We start from the raw sequence: 24,975 nt of genomic DNA on the forward strand, positions 1-24,975 counted from the left end.
CTCGTGCTCAGGTATTTTTACATAATCGCTGGTCAGATTGTACTGTAAACTGGACACTCTGTGCTTCTTGACGCGTTCTCCCTGCATCACACATTCTGAAAGCCTTTAAATGGAAAAAACAAACATTAACTCGGTTATGTTTCTCCAGCCTAACTGTCATGGGTTCTTCAAAGCTGGAATAGGAGAAAGAATGAAAGTAATTTTTTTTTTGATTGAAGTGTAGTTGATTTACAATGTTGTGTTCGTTTCTGCTCTACAGCAAAGTGATTCGGTTATACATATACATACCTTCTTTTTCATATTCTTTTCCATTATGGTTTATCTCAGGATATTGAATACAGTTCCCTGTGCTATACAGTAGGCCCTTGTTGTTTCTCCATTCTGTATGTAATAGTTTGCATTTGCGAATTCCAGACTCCCAGTCCGTCCCTACCCCACCCGGAAGTAATTCTTACTGAGCACCTACCACATGCTGGACTGTCCCCCTGCTGCACACAGCGTCTTATCAAATTCTCACAACAATTAGGTTGGTGGCATTAATCCCCATTTTTCAGATGAGAACACTGAGGTTCTGAGGGATTAAGTGATTTACCCAAGCTCACCAGCTAGTCACTGGTAGAATCCGAATCCCTGCAAGCCAGCAGGGTCCTAAGATTTTGCTTTACCCTCTATAAAGTCCCCACTTGTCTCCAATTTATGAGTGAAGAAAATAAATCCAGGGTATGTTGGTGGGAGACCTCAATCAGAACTCAGGGGTCCAGATACCCAGAACGTGCCCTTGCTAATGTGCCCTCTGCCTTCAAGTTTGGTATGCGCCCGGCTGTGACCAGTGCAGAAACACGAAGCCTGGCATTGCTCTCTGACTTGCCACGTGGTTCAAAATTCAAAAACAGTAAAAAAAAAAAAACAACTTTCCTTCCTCTCCTCTCTGCCCTCTCTGCCCTACACCATCCACTCACCCAGTTCCACTTCCCGGAGGCAAACTTGCTTATTTTTCCAGAGATTATTTTATATGTTTGCAAATCAATGTTGTAGTTGGTTTTTTCTGAGTTGCAGTTCCCTGGCTATGGTATCCCTGAAAACCCAGAGACAGTGTCACCTATCTTACTAACTATCCCCATATCACAAAGACAAAACCTGAGCCCTTGGGAGCTGGAGTGAACTGCCCAAGGTCCCACAGCAGGACAACTGAGGGTCTGAATCTAAGGATGGCTCTGACCTGGGCAGGCCCCTGGGTCCTGCTCTTCCCAGTTCCCCTTTTGTGTTTGTGTCACTCTCTCCCTCCTCCCTTCCTTCTCTCTCCTTGCTGTAATCGCTTACAAACCCTCACCTCCCTGGAGTGTTGCTAAATTCGAATCACAGGTGGGAGGACCTTAAAGGTGGAGTCCAGCCCTCACACTTTACAGATGGGCAAACTGAGGCCCAGGAAGGCTCCTGCACATGTTGGATTTCTACATCCAGCCCTTGCTCAGCTGTCCTCTTTCCCGCCGCCGTCTGCCCGACTCCCTCCTGCTCTTGCATCCCTCACATAAACAGCCAGCCAGTTCTTCATGTGAGAGCACCCCTGGTTTTGCATCTTCCAAAAACATTCATCTCATCAGTCCACACCTTCCTAGCAGCCCTCCAAGGGTCAAAACGCTGGCCCTACGCCTTCTCTTCTCTTCTCTCCTCCCGTGACAGGCCGGAATCTTACCCGTGCCGTTCCCCCCCTCACCCTGACTCGGTTATTAGCTATTTATCCTTCAGTCTCAGATCTCCCTGGTGACCAATCCAGAGGCGCTCGCGGCTTTTCCCTCAGCTCCGACCTCCCTGTGTCTCCCGGAGACCATGAGCTCAGCGGGAACAGTGCCTGGGCCTGTCTTGTTCACCACTGTGTCTCCAGTATCTGGCGCTGTGTTCCATCCCTCCACTCGCTAGTTCACAGGCTCCATCATGGTTTGATGGAAGGATGGATGAATGAACGACCCGGCAGAGGGAAGAGCCTGATCCCACCTGGGAGGTGTGCAATCAAAAGCTGTGTGCGGTGATACCAAGTGTTCCTGTGAAGTAGATTGAGGAGTGTGCGGAGGGTAATCAGGAGAAATAAAGTTAGAACATTCTCTTCCCTCTAATAAGCATCTGAGGACATCTGTGCCAGGCCCCGTGCTGACAAAGAGCCCACAGTCGGACCATGTGGGGCCCTGTTAGTCCTGTGAGGGTTCTCAGCACCTAAGTCTGATGAAAGCCCCTCCGCCCCCACCAATCCCCAGGTGCTCCTACACAGCCTATTCTGCATATACCTTGAAGCGGATCACAGCCTCCGGAACTCCAGTCAAGGACCACAGCTTAAGTATCCCTACTCTAGGTGGAACGAGAAAAATCAAATGCGTGCTTGGAGCGCGAGCCAGGCCAAGATAGCAGTGAGGACGGAATCCAGCGCTTCGGAGACGATTGCGGGGACAAGGCCTTAGGGCCAGGGAAGGAACGGCGATAGAAGGCCCTTGGACCCATTTTAAGAAACTTATCCTATTCTCCAGAAACAGGGAGCCGGGCAAACTTCCGGCCCCCAGCAGGATCCTAATCTCCAAGCCGGCTCGGAAAGATGACGCAAGCAGCGCGCGAGGCCATGCCAAAATACGACTCTCCCGCCCCCGCCGGTGCATTGTGGGGGGTTAAAGGCACCAACCGGATGCCAGTCTCGCGAGCGAGCGAAATTCACGCGGATGACAGAGATTGGGTGGGGAGGGAAGGCGAGGCTTCTACTCTCCGAACAAGAGTCCCGCCCCCCCGGCCGGGATGGGCCAATCCCAAGGCCTCCCGCTCCTGGCCCTGGGGATTGGTCCGAGGGCTCACATGGTTAAGCGGGCCATGGGGCACTGGACCGAGCCGAGTCCCGGGCGCTTGACCGAGGTGGCGACGGTGTCTTTGTGCAGTGGTGAAGGGCCGGAGAGACCTAGACTCAGAAGCTCGCGGGCAACCGGCCGGTCTCGGCCTCCGCACGCGGCCGTGGGCAAGTCGAGTTCGAACACTTGCTGAATAAAGAACCCGCCTAAAAGGTGATCTGGCCCTCAGTTCCCTCGCCTGTGACATGGGTACAGTGTTGCCGGGAGAACAGGGTTGCCTCAGGTCTAGGTGAGGCGGGGTGCGTGGAATATGCCTGCCAAGTAAGGAGCGGGGCGAAGGCCTGGCGGGACGCAGCGGCCCGGGGAAACGGGCACCCTGTTCATCCGCCCAGAAAGCTGGCCGTGGATCACGTGTTGAGCCGAGCAGCGCCCCCTGTCCTCGAATGGCCTCAGGGACCAGTCGTAGACAGTGGGTATGTGGAGGGCCTGCACCCTCTAGGTGCGAACCACTTGACTTTGTTGTCTTAACTAGATCTTTCCAACAGCGGTGCGGGGTCAGTGTCGTAGATGGGGAGACTTTGCCGAGGCCGCAGAGCCTGGAGTGAAGGAGCCAGGGTTGGACCCAGGCATCAACCTGCTCAACCCGCAGGCCTTCCAGCAGTGGCTCCTGCACCCCGAGGGGGCCTGTGCAGCGCCTCCAGAAGGGACTCGGCCCTCGTCCATGAGACCCACCTGTCACTCGTGTCGCCTCTGCTTCCATCATAAGCCTCAGTGTCTGGAAAACCTTTACAGGCCTGTGGTGTTCTGGGAGCATAATTAGGATGCTGGAGCCACGGCCCAGAGTTGCAAGTTTCACTGTACAGGATGGGGCCTGCCCCTGAGCAGTCTAGGCATGGCCACATCGGGATCCTTTTCCCCAGAACCAAAGGCACCCACCGTCCGTTAGGATGCCTGGCCCTCAAGAGGAGGGGCTCTCTGACACATGAGATCATCACAACGGACCCTGCTTCACTTTCTGTTATTAGACTATATTAAGAAAAAGAAAAGGGACTTCCCTGACAGTCCAGTGATTAAGACTCTGAGCTTCCACTGCAGGGGCACAGATTCGATCCCTGGTCGGGGAACGAAGATCCCGCATGCCCCGCAACGTGGCAATCAATCAGTCAGTTTTAGATTTACTGAAAAGTTAAGAGTAGGGAGTGCCCTTATTACAGCCTCCCACATACACACATAGACGGGCACACACACCATTTCCTTTATTGTTAACATCTTGCATTAGTTGTACATTTGCTACAATTGATGAGATGATATTGATACATTATTATTAACTAGAGTCCATAGTTTGTTCAGAGTTTCTTACTTTTTCCCCAGTGTGTTTCTTCTGTGTCAGGATCCCATCAAGGACACTGTGTCACATGTAATTGTCCACCTCACTTCTCATTCTGAATGTGCAGTATTGAGAGAGGTTAAAGAAGCACGTAATTGCTTAACTTGTTCTTGGCTTTAAGTCTGAGAAAATGCTAGAGAAGAGGCTGCTGCTGGGGGCTGCGTTTTGGTGTTGTGTCTGGCAGGTGCCAGCCAAGTCGGGCACCGGGTCCTGGGGGAGGGCGGGGCCCTGAGGAGGGGCTTCCCTCCAGAGCGACCCTTCTCAGAGCGGCCCCTCGGGTTGGGGTGATGGGAAGTTATGTTTAGAGGATTGAAAATTTCTGTTTGGGGTGATGAAAACATTCTGGACATGGATAGTGGTGACGGTTACACAAATTTGCTTAATACCACTGATTGTACACTTTAAAATGCTTACGTTTTGGGCTTCCCTGGTGGCACAGTGGTTGGGAGCCCGCCTGCCGATGTGGGGGACGCGGGTTCATGCCCCGGTCCGGGAGGAACCCACATGCCGCGGAGCGGCTGGGCCCGTGAGCCATGGCCGCTGAGCCTGTGCATCTGAAGCCTGTGCTCCGCAACGGGAGAGGCCACAACAGTGAGAGGCCTGCGTACCGCAAAAAAAAAAGAGCTTCCCGTGAGTGGCTAGCTGTGCTGGCCACTTTGTCTCATGTATTCCTCTCATAGCTCCAGGGGCAGTTGCACTCATTAGCCTCATTTAAATAAGGGGAACTTGGCACAGAGAGGTTAAGAGACTCACCCAAGGTCACACAGCTGGTAGTGGCCAGGATCCTACCAGAGCCAGGACTTTCTCACCACCCACTGCCGTGCCAGCCAAGCATTCCAAACCCCTCCAAAGCCAGCTTAGTAACAGGAGAAAGGTGTCCCTCAACAGGCCTGCAAGTGAGGCTGGTGGGTGACTGCGGAATCCTCTGTCTGGCCAAAGTGAGGACTAATTAACTATTGGTGGGAAGCGCTGGTTGCCTGCTTTTTCAAAAAGCTGCAGTAGTGACCCTTGGTTATTAAACACATGGGTCTGTGTTCTGCAGCAGTGTTCTTCAGGTATCACCTGTAAATCTCCAGCCCCACACTGGCTGGATTTTGACGTTGCACCAAAAGAATTCCATAGCCAAGGAATTTAAGAAACTACACCTCCCCTGCCCCGCAGAGATTCACAAGGCCTTCTAGAGGCTCTGAAAAGTCCTGTCCAGAAGAAACTCGTTAAGCTTTGTCTAACGTAGTGATTCCCAACCTTATTTGACCCCAGAGGCCCATTTTCAATGCACGACCAGCCCCCAGCCTCCAGGTTGCCGTGCACAGCTGCCCGGGCGATACTGGGAAACGTGCTGCTTCTAAGCAAGGGGTCTCACATCTTCACTTCGTGGAAGAGGAGCAGACGTGCAAGGAGGTTAAATGGCTTAACCACGGCCCCTCCTTGCTCAACTTAGAAAGTAAATATGAAATTGTTTAGGTTACAGAAAGAGCAGTTGTCAAACTTACAAGAAGGCTGACTGGCAGTGCAGGGGGATTCCAGCATCTACTGGGATCAGGGAAATAGTACATGTTTTCTGATGAAACCCTTTAGATCCTACCACTTTCAGGGCAAAATGGGGGTTTTGTCTTGTCAATAAAATCGTGGAAGTGTCCCCCCTCTGCCCCCATGGTGAAAAGGGATCGTTGCACTGAGGTTCAGCAAAGTCCCAACCTAGCAGGGCGCTGCCCTGTACTTTACACCTCACCAGATAGGGAATTCCACTGGAAATGTGGGAGCACCCCATCAAACGTTTCCATCCTTTGGAGTAAAGAAGGAGATTCTTTCTTCAAAGTGAACACTCAGATGGTTAACCCTGTGAGCAGAGTTTTGGATGGCTATGCAGTTGCTCTAGGCCAGTGATCACTGTTTTACAGATGGAAAGTGGAGGTGGGCGCCAGGGGACACTTGGGAGAGGGAGGGAGCGTTGGCAGCCCCCTTGTGCTTGGTGCCACAGTGGAGACTGGAAAAAAGACAGTCCACACGCTCCTGGTGATTAGAAGCCTCTAGACACAGGCAGTCTCTGAGTCTGAACTCCTCCTCTGCCTCTTGCTACCTGTGAGACCTTAAGCAGGTTACTTCTGCCTTCGGCTCTATTACCCCGTCTTCAAACTGCGGTGATAATAAGCTACCTTGTTAACGTTGTGGATGTCGGATAAAGCCGTTAGATCGGGCCAGCTCGTGGCGGTAGCACAGCCGTGATTATCGCAAGCATGACTCTCCAGCCACAAACGTGTGTGCAGGAAGTTCCACTGGCTCCGTTTTCTATAACAGCCTAATTTCTGACCCCAGTTCCCATTCCACGATTCCACGGGCTGGCACATCACAGGAGTCAGTTCCAGAGTTCTGCCCCTTCCTAAGTCAGGAATCCCACAGGGACAGGGCCTGGGGAGGGGAGAGTAGGGACCTGTTGGCCACTCATCATGTATCCACACCGGTACTGCAGGCTCCGGGTCCCGTGCCACAATGCTGTCCCCAGCCTCGAGGACCACTTTGGCCAGCCTGCCTGGGGTCCTACCACCTGGGTGCACAACCTGCATTGCTCTCTGCGGGCTGGCGGGCAGCAGGCCCGGGGCCTTGTCACCTGCCTTCCCACTGCAGCCCAGGGAATCTTCTCATGGCCCAGGATACCTCATCGCCCCCTACTTCTCCAGGACACTTTGCCCACAAGGGAGACTCCAGTTCTTTCCTTTTCCTTACATCCTTGTTTTCCTAAGGGCTAGGACTTCTGGGAAAAATCAAAGTCTGAAAGACCCACAGACACCTTCTGCTTTTAATCCTACGGCAAGGGACCCAGGCCAGCTCCTGCTTGCAGGGGGAGAAGGCGCAGGAAGACAGAGGGAAAGTGGCAGTGGAGGTGGTCCCTACTGTGCACAGTTCCGATGTGCACAGAGTTTAATTACTGTGGTCTAGTTAAATAGTGCCAAATATCAGTTATAGTTAATACATATAATATTATATAGTTATAATATAACTATATAATATTATAAATATTAGTAGTATATAATATATTATTTATTATATATATTATTATATAATAATTATATATTATATAATAATATATAATATGATATATAATAAAACTAATATATATATAGTATAATTATAATATAATATAATAAAACCAATATATATTATAATTGTAATATAATTATATTGTATTATTTAATTATATTATAATTGTATTATAATTATATATAATAATTATAATATAATAAAACTAATATATATTATAATTATAATATAATATAATAAAACTAATATAATATATTATTTATATAATAATTATATAATAATATATAATATAATAATATATAAAACTAATATATATAGTATAATCATAATATAATATAACTAATATATATTATAATTATAATATAATATAATAAAACCAATATATATTATAATTGTAATATAATTATAATTCTATTATATTATTTAATTATATTATAATTGTATTATAATTATATATAATAATTATAATATAATAAAACTAATATATATTATAATTATAATATAATATAATAAAACTAATATAATATATTATTTATATAATAATTATATAATAATATATAATATAATAATATATAAAACTAATATATATAGTATACTCATAATATAATATAACTAATATATATTATAATTATAATATAATATAATAAAACCAATATATATTATAATTGTAATATAATTATAATTCTATTATATTATTTAATTATATTATAATTGTATTATAATTATATATAATTATAATATAATAAAACTAATATATATTATAATTATAATATAATAAAACTAATATAATATATTATTTATATAATAATTATATAATAATATATAATATAATAATATATAAAACATATATATAGTATAATTATAATATAATATAATAGAACCAATATATATTATAATTGTAATATAATTATAATTATATTGTATTACTTAATTATATTATAATTGTATTATAATTATATATAATTATAATATAATAAAACTAATATATATTATAATTATAATATAATAAAACTAATATAATATATTATTTATATAATAATTATATAATAATATATAATATAATAATATATAAAACATATATATAGTATAATTATAATATAATATAATAGAACCAATATATATTATAATTGTAATATAATTATAATTATATTGTATTACTTAATTATATTATAATTGTATTATAATTATATATAATAATTATAATATAATAAAACTAATATATAGTATAATTATAATATAATATAATAAAACTAATATAATATATTATTTATATAATAATTATATAATAATATATAATATAATAATATATAAAACTAATATATATAGTATAATCATAATATAACTAATATATATTATAATTATAATATAATATAATAAAACCAATATATATTATAATTGTAATATAATTATATTGTATTATTTAATTATATTATAATTGTATTATAATTATATATAATAATTATAATATAATAAAACTAATATATATTATAATTATAATATAATATAATAAAACTAATATAATATATTATTTATATAATAATTATATAATAATATATAATATAATAATATATAAAACTAATATATATAGTATACTCGTAATATAATATAACTAATATATATTATAATTATAATATAATATAATAAAACCAATATATATTATAATTGTAATATAATTATAATTATATTATATTATTTAATTATATTATAATTGTATTATAATTATATATAATAATTATAATATAATAAAACTAATATATATTATAATTATAATATAATATAATAAAACTAATATAATATATTATTTATATAATAATTATATAATAATATATAATATAATAATATATAAAACATATATATAGTATAATTATAATATAATATAATAGAACCAATATATATTATAATTGTAATATAATTATAATTATATTGTATTACTTAATTATATTATAATTGTATTATAATTATATATAATAATTATAATATAATAAAACTAATATATATTATAATTATAATATAATATAATAAAACTAATATAATATATTATTTATATAATAATTATATAATAATATATAATATAATAATATATAAAACTAATATATATAGTATAATCATAATATAATATAATAAAACTAATATATATTATAATTATAATATAATATAATAAAACCAATATATATTATAATTGTAATATAATTATAATTATATTATATTATTTAATTATATTATAATTGTATTATAATTATATATAATAATTATAATATAATAAAACTAATATATATTATAATTATAATATAATATAATAAAACTAATATAATATATTATTTATATAATAATTACATAATAATATATAATATAATAATATATAAAACATATATATAGTATAATTATAATATAATATAATAAAACTAATATATATTATAATTATAATATAATATAATAAAACCAATATATATTATAATTGTAATATAATTATAATTCTATTATATTATTTAATTATATTATAATTGTATTATAACTATATATAATAATTATAATATAATAAAACTAATATATATTATAATTATAATATAATAAAACTAATATAATATATTATTTATATAATAATTATATAATAATATATAATATAATAATATATAAAACTAATATATATAGTATACTCATAATATAATATAACTAATATATATTATAATTATAATATAATATAATAAAACCAATATATATTATAATTGTAATATAATTATAATTCTATTATATTATTTAATTATATTATAATTGTATTATAATTATATATAATTATAATATAATAAAACTAATATATATTATAATTATAATATAATAAAACTAATATAATATATTATTTATATAATAATTATATAATAATATATAATATAATAATATATAAAACATATATATAGTATAATTATAATATAATATAATAGAACCAATATATATTATAATTGTAATATAATTATAATTATATTGTATTACTTAATTATATTATAATTGTATTATAATTATATATAATTATAATATAATAAAACTAATATATAGTATAATTATAATATAATAAAGCTAATATAATATATTATTTATATAATAATTATATAATAATATATAATATAATAATATATAAAACATATATATAGTATAATTATAATATAATATAATAGAACCAATATATATTATAATTGTAATATAATTATAATTATATTGTATTACTTAATTATATTATAATTGTATTATAATTATATATAATAATTATAATATAATAAAACTAATATATATTATAATTATAATATAATATAATAAAACTAATATAATATATTATTTATATAATAATTACATAATAATATATAATATAATAATATATAAAACATATATATAGTATAATTATAATATAATATAATAAAACTAATATATATTATAATTATAATATAATATAATAAAACCAATATATATTATAATTGTAATATAATTATAATTCTATTATATTATTTAATTATATTATAATTGTATTATAACTATATATAATAATTATAATATAATAAAACTAATATATATTATAATTATAATATAATAAAACTAATATAATATATTATTTATATAATAATTATATAATAATATATAATATAATAATATATAAAACTAATATATATAGTATACTCATAATATAATATAACTAATATATATTATAATTATAATATAATATAATAAAACCAATATATATTATAATTGTAATATAATTATAATTCTATTATATTATTTAATTATATTATAATTGTATTATAATTATATATAATTATAATATAATAAAACTAATATATATTATAATTATAATATAATAAAACTAATATAATATATTATTTATATAATAATTATATAATAATATATAATATAATAATATATAAAACATATATATAGTATAATTATAATATAATATAATAGAACCAATATATATTATAATTGTAATATAATTATAATTATATTGTATTACTTAATTATATTATAATTGTATTATAATTATATATAATTATAATATAATAAAACTAATATATAGTATAATTATAATATAATAAAGCTAATATAATATATTATTTATATAATAATTATATAATAATATATAATATAATAATATATAAAACATATATATAGTATAATTATAATATAATATAATAGAACCAATATATATTATAATTGTAATATAATTATAATTATATTGTATTACTTAATTATATTATAATTGTATTATAATTATATATAATAATTATAATATAATAAAACTAATATATATTATAATTATAATATAATATAATAAAACTAATATAATATATTATTTATATAATAATTATATAATAATATATAATATAATAATATATAAAACTAATATATATAGTATAATCATAATATAATATAACTAATATATATTATAATTATAATATAATATAATAAAACCAATATATATTATAATTGTAATATAATTATATTGTATTATTTAATTATATTATAATTGTATTATAATTATATATAATAATTATAATATAATAAAACTAATATATATTATAATTATAATATAATATAATAAAACTAATATAATATATTATTTATATAATAATTATATAATAATATATAATATAATAATATATAAAACTAATATATATAGTATACTCGTAATATAATATAACTAATATATATTATAATTATAATATAATATAATAAAACCAATATATATTATAATTGTAATATAATTATAATTATATTATATTATTTAATTATATTATAATTGTATTATAATTATATATAATAATTATAATATAATAAAACTAATATATATTATAATTATAATATAATATAATAAAACTAATATAATATATTATTTATATAATAATTATATAATAATATATAATATAATAATATATAAAACATATATATAGTATAATTATAATATAATATAATAGAACCAATATATATTATAATTGTAATATAATTATAATTATATTGTATTACTTAATTATATTATAATTGTATTATAATTATATATAATAATTATAATATAATAAAACTAATATATATTATAATTATAATATAATATAATAAAACTAATATAATATATTATTTATATAATAATTATATAATAATATATAATATAATAATATATAAAACTAATATATATAGTATAATCATAATATAATATAATAAAACTAATATATATTATAATTATAATATAATATAATAAAACCAATATATATTATAATTGTAATATAATTATAATTATATTATATTATTTAATTATATTATAATTGTATTATAATTATATATAATAATTATAATATAATAAAACTAATATATATTATAATTATAATATAATATAATAAAACTAATATAATATATTATTTATATAATAATTATATAATAATATATAATATAATAATATATAAAACATATATATAGTCTAATTATAATATAATATAAAACTAATATATATTATTATTATAATATAATAAAACTAATATAATATATAGTTATAACTATATAATGTTATAAATATTAATAATATATATAATTTATTGTTTATATAATAATTATATATTATATAATAATATATAATAAAACTAATATCATATAGTTAATAACATGGTCAAATATCAGTTACCTCGATGCGTTAACGTGAGTAACTGCGTCAAGTACAAACTGTGCTGCAAGCTATTCAGTCTGCAAATCACCAGCAGGTGCGCCTCAGACCCACAACCCATCATGGCGCTGCTTTCAAAGTCGGTCAGGGCTTCCCTGGTGGCACAGCGGTTAAGAATCCGCTTGCCAATGCAGGGGCACGGGTTCAAGCCCTGGCCTAGGAAGATCCCACATGCCGCGGAGCAGCTAAGCCTGTGCGCCACAGCTACCGAGTCTGCGCTCTAGAGCCCGTGAGCCACAGCTACTGAGCTGGCAAGCCACAGCTACTGAAGCCCACGAGCCTAGAGCCCGTGCTCTGCAACAAGAGAAGCCACTGCAATGAGAAGCCAACGTACCACAATAAAGAGGAGGCCCCCACTTGCCTACTCTATTTACCTACTCGCAACTACAGAAAGCCTGCACACAACAACGAAGACCCAACACGGCCAAAAAATTTTAAAATAAATAAATAAAAATTTTAAAACTAAAAGTCGTTGGTCACCACACACCTGCAACTCAGTTCCTACACAGCCAGCAAAGTGTGTAGTTGTGTTGCCTTCTGTGATAAACCCACTTAATGTCTTACAAAAATGCATCATGGACACAGGGAATTGGCCAAAAGGTGGAAGTGCAGGAAAGGTACCAAAAACACTAATAAAGCTGGCAGTGCAACTGGAGTGAAGGGTGACGGTCCTAGAAGGAAAGGAGGACACGGGAGGGTTGGGGTGCAGGCTCTACCGCTGCTCCAGGGCTGGAGGTGTGTGGCTGAGGGACCTGGGGAGGGACAAGAAGGAGGAAGATGCCGAGGAAGTGGTGCTGGCAAAAACCTTCGCAGTAAAGGAACTCAGAGACGTGTCAAATCACTCAACCTGCAAAGGTCACGTTGGAGGCTGGTCCAGACCTAGAAAAGACGATGACGGTTCACCATGGCAGAGAAAAGATGCTCATTCCATATCCTAAGTTATACAATGAGAAGAAGGCAAGCACTGCCCAAACTACTCCTGATCAGTTTCTTTTCTTAAAATTGTGGTTAAATACACATACTATAAAATCTACCACCCCGTCCACTTCCAAGTGTACAGTTCTGTGGTATTAAGTACACTCACACTGTTGTAAAAATTCAGAGCACTTCATGAATTTGTGTCCCCCTTGTGCAGGATCGTGCTCACCTTCTCTGTATCCTTCCAATTTTTAAAAAATAAATTTATTTCTTTTTGGCTGCATTGGGTCTTCGTTGCTGCGCACAGGCTTTCTCTAGTTGCGCCAAGTGGGGGCTACTCTTCGTTGTGGTGCACAGGCTTCTCGTTGCGGTGGCTTCTCTTGTTGCAGAACACGGGCTCTAGGTGCGCAGGCTTCAGTACTTGTGGCTCACAGGCTCTAGAGCGCAGGCTCAGTAGTTGTAGCACATGGGCTCAGTAGTTGTGGCTCTTGGGCTCTAGAGTGCCCAACAGACAGTGCTCCAGATAGAAGCTGTTCCATCTGCCCGGGTCTCAGAATAAGAGCACATGCAGCAAAGTCACAGCCAACCCCGGATAGACATGGAGCTGGGGCAAGAAATGTTCTAGCCACTGAGGTCTGACTGTCATTTGTCCCTGCAGTATGACCCAGCCTCTCACGATTGATAGAGTTACCCTTACTCTCCCTGAGGTTGTGTGTTGGGGTTTGCTCTACTGGGTTCTGTGACTACAAGTGCAGAGATCACTTCAAAAACCTTCTCCCGGGTTCTCTAAAAAAAAAAAAACTAAAAATAGAGCTACCATATGATCCAGCAATCCCACTCCTGGGCATACATCCAGAGAAAAACATACTTTGAAAAGATACATGCACCCCCTATGTTCATAGCAGCACTATTCACAATAGCCAGGACATGGAAGCAACCTAAATGTCCATCGACAGGTGAATGGGTAAAGAAGATGTGGTACGTATATACAATGGAATAGTACTCAGCCATAAAAAAGAATGAAATAATGCCATTTGCAGCAACATGGATGGACCTAGAGATTATCATATTAAGTGAAGTAAGTCAGACAGGGAAAGATAAATATATGATATCACTTATATGTGGAATCTAAAATATGGATACAAATGAACTTATTTACAAAATGGAAACAGACTCACAGACATAGAAAACAAACTTATGGTTACCAGAGGGGAAAGGGGGGTAGCGGGAGGATAAACTAGGAGTTTGGGATTAACACATACACACTACTATATATAAAATAGATAATCAACAAAGACCTACTGTAAGGCACAGGGAACTCTACTCAGTATTCTGTAATAACCTATATGGGAAAAGAATCTGAAAAACAATGGATATATGTATATGTATATATATGAGTGAATCACTTTGCTGTACACCTGAAACTAACACAACATTGTAAATCAACTATATGCCAATATAATATAAAATTTTTTAAAAACAAAAAACCCCCAAAGCCTCCACCTGGTCATAATGTTTCTTGCTGATACAAACAGATGGAACAGAAAGAGAGGGCACGGAGCAGAAACCTATGTTTGAGGGAGCACAAATCACCATTCAGGAAGTCCCAGGAAACCAACAAAAGAGCTAGCCTTGTGCTAGACGTCCCTCAGCTTGTGGTCCAGCAAATTCTTCATGAGGAGCAGAAAGCGAAATCTTACCACCTGCCCCTGCAATTTCTGCTGTAGGTGTCAGAGGTCCCAGAAGATGAAGCTCACTCTGCCGGTCCCTCACATTTAATGACCAGACGGTATTCCATGTCAATATCAGAGTGAATCCCATAATGCCGCATGAGGACACTGAAAGCAGCGTGTTGCGATGGCACTCATAAAAGATTTGCCAAAAGCTCATATCTTTGTGCCCCATCAGACACACAGGTCTTTCGCACATTCTATTTTGCGGAGGACACAGTGACAGACTTGCGGTGGGGTGATCTATCCCACAGCCACAGGAAGTCTCAGACAACTTCGTTTTCTGCAGAAGGAGACCTAGCTGCCTTCCGTCCCATAGTCTTAAAGCTTCCGTGATGCAGGATTCGGTGTGCCGGTCAAATTATTAAGCTGTCTCTGGAACAGTGGTGCATTCATTCCCTAGGGCTGCTGTAATAAATTACCACACACTGGGTGGTTAGAACAGTAGAAATTTGCTCTCACGCAGTTCTGAAGGCTGGACATCCACAATCCAGGTGTTGGTAGGGCTGGCTCCTTCTGGAGACTCTGAGGGAAGATCTGCTCCAGGCCTCTCTACCGGCTCCTGGTGGCGGCTGGCAACCCTTAGCTTGTGGACGCATCGCTCCAATCTCTGCCTCTGTCGTCACACAGTGTTCGTCCTGTGTGTGTCTGTGTGTCTGGGTCCAAATTTCCCTTTTCTTATAAGGACACCAGTCATTGGATTTAGGGCCCATGCTAATCCAAAATGACCTCATCTTAATTGCATCTGCAAAGACCCTATTTCCAAGTAAGGTCGCATTCACAGGTTCCAGGGGTCAGGACTTCAACGTGTCTTCTGGGGGACATAATCCAACCTCTCAAATCCCCAGATATCCCATCAGGTAACTCTTCATGAAGATGCATCGAGAAAAAAAAAAAAAAAGATGCATCGAGAACTTTATATTTGTGTCGCCTCTTCCCAAAGTCTTGAGGAAATGAAGGAATGCATTGTGGGTTTGGAAGGAGATGAGCTCCAAACACCTGGGATGACTTAGAGCGGCGATCAACATGTGCGTGTGACGTGAGGGACATCATAGAAATAAGCTGTGACCGTGTCTTTACAAATCGGCTTTGATGTGTTTGTAGCTAACACCTGCTGAGTAATACTGGGGTTTTTGTTTTGTTTTTTGGCTGCGCTGTGTGGCATGAAGGATCTTAGTTCCCCGACCAGGGATCAAACCCGTGTCCCCTGCATTGGAAGCGCAGAGTCTTAACCGCTGGACTGTCAGAGAAGTCCCACTTTTTTTTTTTTTTTTTAACTTCTGTTCTTTTAGAATCACCTTGTAATTCACCTGAAGGGAACAGAATTACTCTGTTTATTTCCTCAGGCCTCAAAGATTCCCTCCTCACCCACAGTGAGCAAAGACGCAGTTCCAGCCACTGGCCCACTCTAAGGTCCAGTGTTAACCAGAGCAAGCCCTGGACCTCATGGAATCACATTCTAGGTGGGGACTCAGACCCTAAGCAAGAAGTACAAATGTGTGTCATGCAGGGAGACATGCTCTGGAGGAAAATGAAGCAATAAATAAAGGGGTAAGCTGTGGTGGTGTAATTTTGAAGGCCCCTCTGAAGGGTCACGCTTGAGCAGAGGTCTGGCGCAAAGAAGAGCAAGCTCTTTAGGACCCTGGAGGGAGAGCATGCTTTTTATTGTTTATTGGGCTTCCCCGGTGGCGCAGTGGTTGAGAGTCCGCCTGCCGACGCAGGGGACACGGGTTCGTGCCCCGGTCCGGGACGATCCCACGTGCCGCAGAGCGGCTGCGCCCGTGAGCCATGGCCGCTGAGCCTGTGCATCCGGAGCCTGTGCTCCGCCACGGGAGAGGCCACTGCAGTGAGAGGCCCGCGTACCGCAAAAAAAAAAAAAAAAAAAATTTATTGAACTATAGCTGATTTACAGTGTTGTGTTAGTTTCAGGTGTACATCAAAGTGATTCATATCTTTTTTTTCAGATTCTTTTCCATTATAGGTTATTACAAGATATTGAATATAGTTTCTCGTGTTACACAGTAAGACCTTGTTGTTTATCTATTTTATATAAAGTAGCGTGTATCGGTTAATCCCAGACTCCTATCTTATCCCTCCCCCCACCCCCCTTTCCCTACTGGTAACCATAAGTTTGTTTTCTATGTCTGCGGGTCTTTCTGTTAGGAAGAGCATTTTAGAAAGAGAGGAAGACCCTTAGGCTGGGACTGGCCTCCCGATTTGGGAGGCGTCGGGGGAGAGTGGCAGGGTTTGCTGCTGGACCAGACGGAGATGTGAGGGGCTGGGAGTTTTTTCAGAGACACCAAGGAACACCCTGAGCACCTGGCTGAGGCAGGCAGTGTTTCCTGAGATGGGGAGCTCTGGGGGTGTCGGGGAGGGGAATCAAGGGTTCACTTCTGGGCAAAGAACAGGTGGGACAAATAGAAAACAAATAGCAAGATGGTGACTTCACCCAGCCATATCTCTAACCCCACACCACCCCGCAAATAAAGGGCAGAGATTGTCAGATAGGATTTTTTAAAAGCAAGAGCCAACTATAAGAAACCCACTTTAAATATTGGGTTGGCCAAAAAGTGCCTTCGGTTTTTTAAGTAAAAATAGAAGAGACGTCTTTCATTTTCACCAAGAACTTTATTGAACAAAGTAATCACACTTTTGTTCCACTTCCTTCTGCCATTTTTCAGGCAACTTCATAATTCCATCTTCCCCAAACTTTTTATCTTCTTGATAAAAGGTACTGTTCCAAGTACCTTTTACAGTCTTCCAGGGAATTGAAATTTTTTCCATTAAGAGAATTTTGTAAAGACCGAAATAAATGGAAATCTGAAGGTGCAATGTCTGGTGAATACGGCGGATGAATCAGAACTTCCCAGCCAAGCTGTAACAGTTTTTGCCTCGTCATCAAAAAACATGCGGTCTTGTGTTATCCTCATGGAAGATTGTGCGTTCTCTGTTGACTAATTCTGGACGTTTCTCGTCAAGTGCCGCTTTCAGTTGGTCTAACAGGGAGCAGCACTTGTTGGAATTAATCGTTTGGTTTTCTGGAAGAAGCTCACAATAGAGGGCTCCCTTCCAATCCCACCATGCACACAACATCACCTTCTTTGGATGAAGACCGGCCTTTGGTGTGGTTGGTGGTGGTTCATTTCGCTTGCCCCACGATCTCTTCTGTTCCACATTATTGTACCGTATCCACTTTTCACCGCCCGTCACAATTTGTTTTAAAAACGGAACATTTTCCTTACGTTTCAGTAGAGAATCGCATGGGGAAATATGGTCAAGAAGGTTTTTCTCGCTTAACTTACGTGGAACCCAGACGTCAAAGCGATGAGCGTAACCAAGCTGGTGCAAATGATTTTCATAGCTTGACTTGGATATTTTGAGTATGTCAGCCATGTATAACGTTGGTTGTTCCCAATCAATGTCTTCATTTGATCGCTGTCAACTTCAACTGGTCTACCTGACCGTGGAGCATCGTCCAGCGAGAAATCTCCAGCACAAACCTTCGAAAACCACTTTGACACGTTGGATCAGTCATAGCACCTTCTCCATACACTGCACAAATCTTTTTTTTTTGCATTTCAGTTGCATTTTTACCTTTCCTGAAATAATAAAGCATAATATGCTGAAAATGCTTTTTTTTCTTCCATCTTCCATGTTAAAATGGCTGCACAAAAATTCACCAATTTTGATAAGTTTTTTTTAAATGCACGCTGATGTGACAGCTGTCACGTACAATCTAACAAAATTGTTTCGAATGAAGTTAAAGACAACTAAGTGCTACTAGAGCATCTTACGGAAAAAACCGAACGAACATTTTGGGCAACCCAGTATAAAGGCACAGATGGGGTAAAAGCGAAGGATGGAGAAGACATCACACTAACACTGATCCAGAGAAAGCCAGAGAGACCGTGCTCATATCAGATGAAGTAAATTTCAGAGCAAATAATGCTACTAGGAATAAAGTGGGGCGTTTCACTGTGATCAAGGGGTCGATTCATGAAAAGGACACAGCAATGCTTTATGTATCTAATGATAGAGCTTCAAAATACAGGAAGCAAAAACAGACTGAACTGCGTGGAGAGAGACAATTGCACAGTTATAAACCAAAAGTTCAACACCTCTTTCAATAGGTAGAACATGTAGCACGGATATAGGTCTTAACACTTTCAGCCAAGTTGGCCTGATTGGCATTTTCTAGAACACTCCACCCAACAAGAGCAGATGTGACTTCTAAGGTTGGGACTCATCGGTGTGCAGACGTACTGAGTGTCACAGGGCTGGGAGGGAGTGTTGACAGCACACACAAGCCGCGCAAGTGTCAATGGCGTCCAAGGGTCGAGCAAGAGAAGGGCCCAGAACTGGTCACTGGATTTGGCCACGTGGAAGCCATTGGTGACCTTGACAACAGCACTTGCGGGGGGGGGTGGGGGGGGTGGGGGGTTGGGCTGGGTGAGAGGCAGTCCCCACCTATGCTCATTTTCAAGGAGTTTTCCTGAAGAAGTCAGCAAAGCATGAGAAGTGCTGGCAGGAAGGTGTGGCAGGGGTTTCTCGAAAGAAGGGATGCACTGGAGCAGCTTGGACGTGGCGGGGAAGAACCCAGGAGGGAGAGAGGGAACGTTTGAGGGCGAGGGCAGGATTTCAGAGACGATGTCCATGAGAGGTGGTGGGGCCCAGCGTCCCCAGGGAGCGGTGGCCTTGGCTGCGGACACAGACAGTTCTCAGGTAAGAGAAGAGGCTGGGTATCTCCAGAGGATCGGCCAGGGCAGCGGCAGGCGTCCCGGGGGCCTTGGGCGCAGGAGAGAGACTGAACTGCCTGCATTAGAGGCAATCTCCTCTAACTTTATCAACGGGCGGTGGGATGCAGGCTGCACCACGGGCTGGCATTCCCCTCTGGTCACCGCCATTGCTCGCTTTGCGACCCTGGACGAGTCACCCGGGTGACCTTGGGAAGGTGAGCCTGGAGGCGTCCCCGGGACGGATGGGGCAGCAGGCTGGGAGGAGGCCTAGGAGCGACAGGAAAAGATTCCGGGGCGCGCGTCCTCCGCGGCGCCACTAGAGGGCGCCAAGCGACCGCTCTGTTCCTTAGGGGCGCTTCCCACCCCCACCCCCCCGCCCCCCAGCCGCGTCCAGCCCGGCTCAAAGTCGCCAGGAGCCCGGGGTGATTCCAGACTCACCCAGAGGCTCATCAGACAAGGAACCGAGACAGAAAAGGTGGGGATGCCAGGACGAGCTTCATCAGAAAGTGTCCTGTAGCCCGGTGAGCGATAGGTGGGTGGAGTCCCGCGCTGGCGACGGAATGACGCTGCCTGGTTTCGAGCAGCTGGGAAGGTCAAAATCCAAAATATGCTCTGTGGACCGGCCGCCGCTGCCACCCGGCACCGCGTTCCCGGGGCGTGAGGCGTTGCTTTCACAGCCATTAACCAAGCACCCACGTTGCGCCAGGCCCTGCTGGTGCTGGGAATGAGCCCATGGAATGAACGAATGAATGAGTGAATGAATGAGTGAATGGGCGACCCCAATGTGGAATTTCGAGGGGGGAGTGGGGAATGCCAGACGCAGAGCCTGAAGGTGCTGGGCCAGCCGGACTTCCGCTGAGGGCTCAGTGTGGCCCAGGGTTGGGAGAGGGAGAGGGAGAGGGAAGATGGGGATGAGAAGGAGCCCTCAGCTTGGATTTGAGGGGCCATCCAGTGCAGTACTTGAAGGAGAAGGGCGGGGAATGGACATGTGGACAGTTCATCACCAACTTCTGATAAAATACATGTGGCCCAGCAGCCACTACCATCCCCCATCAACTTAGAATTCTGTCTCGCCAGCACTCCCTGCCTACTGCCAACTGAAAGCAGCCTCTACTGTGAACAAGAGAAAGTGGAGATGGCAAACGGAGTTTGCGGTGGGAGAGGCCAGGTTTGGGTGGAGGGTCCCCCCCCCCCAACACACACAGAGTCAGTTCGGGGCAGAGTCCTGCCCCAGGAGGCCAAGGGAGCATCTCACAAAAATATCCCCTTCCCTGTCAGCTGGGGGCAGTCTGGCCAGCCCCCAGGATGAGGAGTTTAGAGTGCTGGGCACTCTCTGTAAGCAGTCAGTCAACATAGACCATTCTTCTTACGATGTATTTATTCAACACAGCAAACATCTTTAGAAAACAGAAATGCAGGCACATTTGATCAATGTATGGATCCTTGTAGACCGGTTGTTCAGGTTCCTCTGATTTCCATTCTTTTAGAAACAACAAACACTTTTAATTTTGAGCCTATCACACATATAGGGCTGCACATCCGGAGCCTGCCGCTCTGTTGCCCTGGCTCGGAGCCAGGTTGCAGATGTTTGAGTCCCTTGGATGCCCAAATGGCTGCGTCTCCTGGGTGGTGCTGACTCACGGTGCAGGCTGCAAGCAGCCTCTCTCCATCTGCCAGTTTGCTGCTGGGTTTCTGGGGCTCCAGTGGTGTGTGGTCAATTCAGAGTTCACTAACCTGCACCTAACAGATTTTCTTCCATCCCTGTTCCTACCCCAAAGGACATGGGGCAGGGGGCAGCCCTTAGCAGAGTGCCTGGTATTGAGTGAGCTCTCAGTGTTAGTTGTTGGTGGAGTTACTATTATTCATTACAATTATGATCATAGCACAAACTCATTGCAGTGCTTTATATTTTTCCAGGAAGTTTATTTAGATCTGCTCAGGCATATGATATAAGACTGGACTAGTGTGAAATAAGTCAGACAGAGAAAGACAAATATCATATGATATCACTTATATGTGGAATCTTCAAAAATGATACAAATGAACTTATTTACAAAACAGAAATAGACTCACAGACAGAAAACAAACTAATGGTAAGCAACAAGGACCTATTGTATAGCACAGGGAACTACACTCAATATCTTATAATAGGGATTTCCCTGGTGGTGCAGTGGTTAAGAATCCGCCTGCCAATGCAGGGGACACGGGTTCGAGCCCTGGTCGGGGAAGATCCCACATGCTGCGGAGCAACTAAGCCCGTGCGCCACAACTGCTGAGCCTGCACTCTAGAGCCTGCAAACCACAACTACTGAGCCCATGTGCCACAACTACTGAGCCTACGCGCCTAGAGCCCGTGCTCCGCAGCAAGAGAAGCCACCGCAATGAGAAGCCTGTGCACCGCAACGAAGACCCAACGCAACCAAAAATAAATAAATTAATTAATTTTTTAAACTCTTAACCTATAACGGAAAAGAATCTGAAACAGATATATATATATATATATATATATATATATCACTTTGCTGTACACTTGAAACTAACACAACATTGTACATTAACTATACTTCAATTTTAAAAATTCCACAGAAAAAAAAGAGTGGACTGATGGAAGGCAGGAGGAGGATGGGATATTAATCTGTCCCCTCTGCCATGAGCTTCTTAAAGACAAGAATCATCTCATTAGTCTTCATGTTCCAGCAGTTCCTGGCGCTTGGCACTGGGTAACTGAACAAGAATAGGCATACTGCGTGTTTTGCAGTTTTCCAAAGATGATTTGGGGAAATCAAATCATCCCATCATCATTCTACCAATCAGGATTCAGCTCTCTGACAGTGCACTTTGATATAAAAATAGCACCTTTGGCTTCCCTTCCTCCACCCAACTTAAGAAGCGAGTGATGAGTTTGAACTTTCAAAAGCCAATTACTGCTCCTTATAATAACTGTCATTTCTAAACCAAGAATGTGGGCAGCCTCCATTCTGGCCCTTATGTCATCTCGGTGTACTGGAGGAGGTCCAGGCAAATGGGAGCTGGGGGGAAACTTATTGGGCAGGCACGGCAGTCCCTGCCTTGTGTGGACCCAGATGCTGAGGCCATCGGAATGACAGCGTCAGCCCCGGCTGCTGTTCTAGGTGGATGCTTGTAGGTCTCCCCCGTGGTCCTCACGGCATTCTGGGGGGAATTATTTTGCCATTAGCAACCAGAACCTACAACAGCCAGGCTTCACCCCACCGTTCAAGTGTCACCTCCTGGCTTTCCCGTACATCGCTCCTACAGTCAGGCCTCTCTGCTTTTGCAGAAGCTGCTTCCTGCTCTGGGAACGTCCCCTCCCAACCTCCCTCTTTCCAGCCTAGCAATGTGACACTTCCCTCATCTCCTCTCCCTCTGAAAAAGATCCTCAGTCTCCCTATGTATATTTAATAACACAGATGACTATATTCTAGCTCAACACATCGTAGTCATTCATTCGTTCAAAGAAACTACACAGGTTAAGTGCTTAGAACAATGTCAGGCACAGGCTAAATGCTCAAAACACGTTAGCTCGTTAACACCATTCATTCAGTATTAGTGCAGTGTCTCAGGCTCTGTGCTGTTCGCTGAGTCCACAGCAGTGAACAGGACAGACGTAGACCCTGACCACCTCACCGCCCCCCGCAAGTTCCCACCGTTAGGGCTTGAGGTGTCGGTACTGCGGAGCCCCGCCCAACACTGGAACTACGAGTCCCAGAAGGCTGCGCGGCGCAGTCACGGGCCGCCTGAGCGCGACGTCGTGACGTCGGTACCGTGAGGGGGCCCAGTGGCTGCGGCGGGCGCCGGCCGCGGGCGGCGGGAGGCGGGCGACGGGAGGCGGGCGGCGGCGGCGGCGGCGGCGGCGGCGGCGGCGGCGGCGGCGGCGGGGCGGGGCCGGCGGGCGGCGGCCTTTAGGGAGGAGCCGGCGCTCCCTCTCCTCAGTCGGCAGTGGGCTAGCGGGCGGTCGGCTTGTGCTGCTCGTTTCTCTCGTGCGTCCGCCCGCTCGCTCTCGCGCCGAGTCGCGGCCGCCTTCTCAGCGCTGCCTGCGGGTCCCGAGCGCGGCGCCATGTCGGAGCCCGGGGGCGGTGGCGAGGACGGCTCGGCCGGCCTGGAGGTGTCGGCAGTGCAGAACGTGGCCGACGTGTCGGTGCTGCAGAAGCACCTGCGCAAGCTGGTGCCGCTGCTGCTGGAGGATGGCGGCGAGGCCCCGGCCGCGCTCGAGGCGGCGCTGGAGGAGAAGAGCGCCCTGGAGCAGATGCGCAAGTTCCTCTCGGACCCGCAGGTGCACACGGTCCTGGTGGAGCGCTCCACGCTCAAAGGTGCGGGGCCGGGGCTGCGGTGGGTCCCCCGGCGCCCCGCCTCGCTCCCGCCACACCCCTTGCCGCCGGGCCCCCAGGGTGCCCCCTTCCGGGTCGCGGGGACGGAGGAGGTCGCCCAGCCTCGCCGTCACCCGCAACAATGGGATCGCTTTGTCAGCTCGGCCTCAAGATGGCCGAGTTGGGTGGAGACAGCGTCTCCCGGGCTGAGCGCGGGCGGTGGCCGCATGCCGGCCTCCAATGTCACATGGGCTTTTCGGTTTCGATTTGCGTCCAGGCCAAGGCCGGCCTCGGGAGGGATGTGTCAGGGGTGGGGGGGCAGCCTGGATTGT

The 24,975-nt window shown here is 40.4% G+C and overlaps 1 protein-coding gene and 1 pseudogene across 3 annotated transcripts in view; one reads left to right on the forward strand and one right to left on the reverse strand.

Annotated features, from left to right (window-relative positions):
- Positions 1-14,026: 14,026 nt before the first annotated feature.
- Positions 14,027-14,120, reverse strand: LOC116750084 (annotated as a pseudogene).
- A 10,090-nt stretch (positions 14,121-24,210) lies between these two features.
- The window catches only part of DYNC1H1 (dynein cytoplasmic 1 heavy chain 1), a 66,045-nt gene continuing 65,280 nt past the window's right edge, over positions 24,211-24,975 (forward strand). Inside the window, exon 1 of one of the 3 annotated variants that reach the window (XM_032624342.1) lies at positions 24,211-24,646. In XM_032624342.1, the coding sequence (XP_032480233.1) occupies positions 24,394-24,646 (253 nt within the window). In that variant the 5' untranslated portion in view covers positions 24,211-24,393. The remainder of the gene's footprint in view (positions 24,647-24,975) is intronic. The other 2 variants (XM_032624339.1, XM_032624341.1) reach the window with 2 other exon arrangements.

The sequence above is a fragment of the Phocoena sinus genome, chromosome 2 (assembly GCF_008692025.1).
Source record: "Phocoena sinus isolate mPhoSin1 chromosome 2, mPhoSin1.pri, whole genome shotgun sequence".
NCBI lineage: Eukaryota > Metazoa > Chordata > Mammalia > Artiodactyla > Phocoenidae > Phocoena > Phocoena sinus.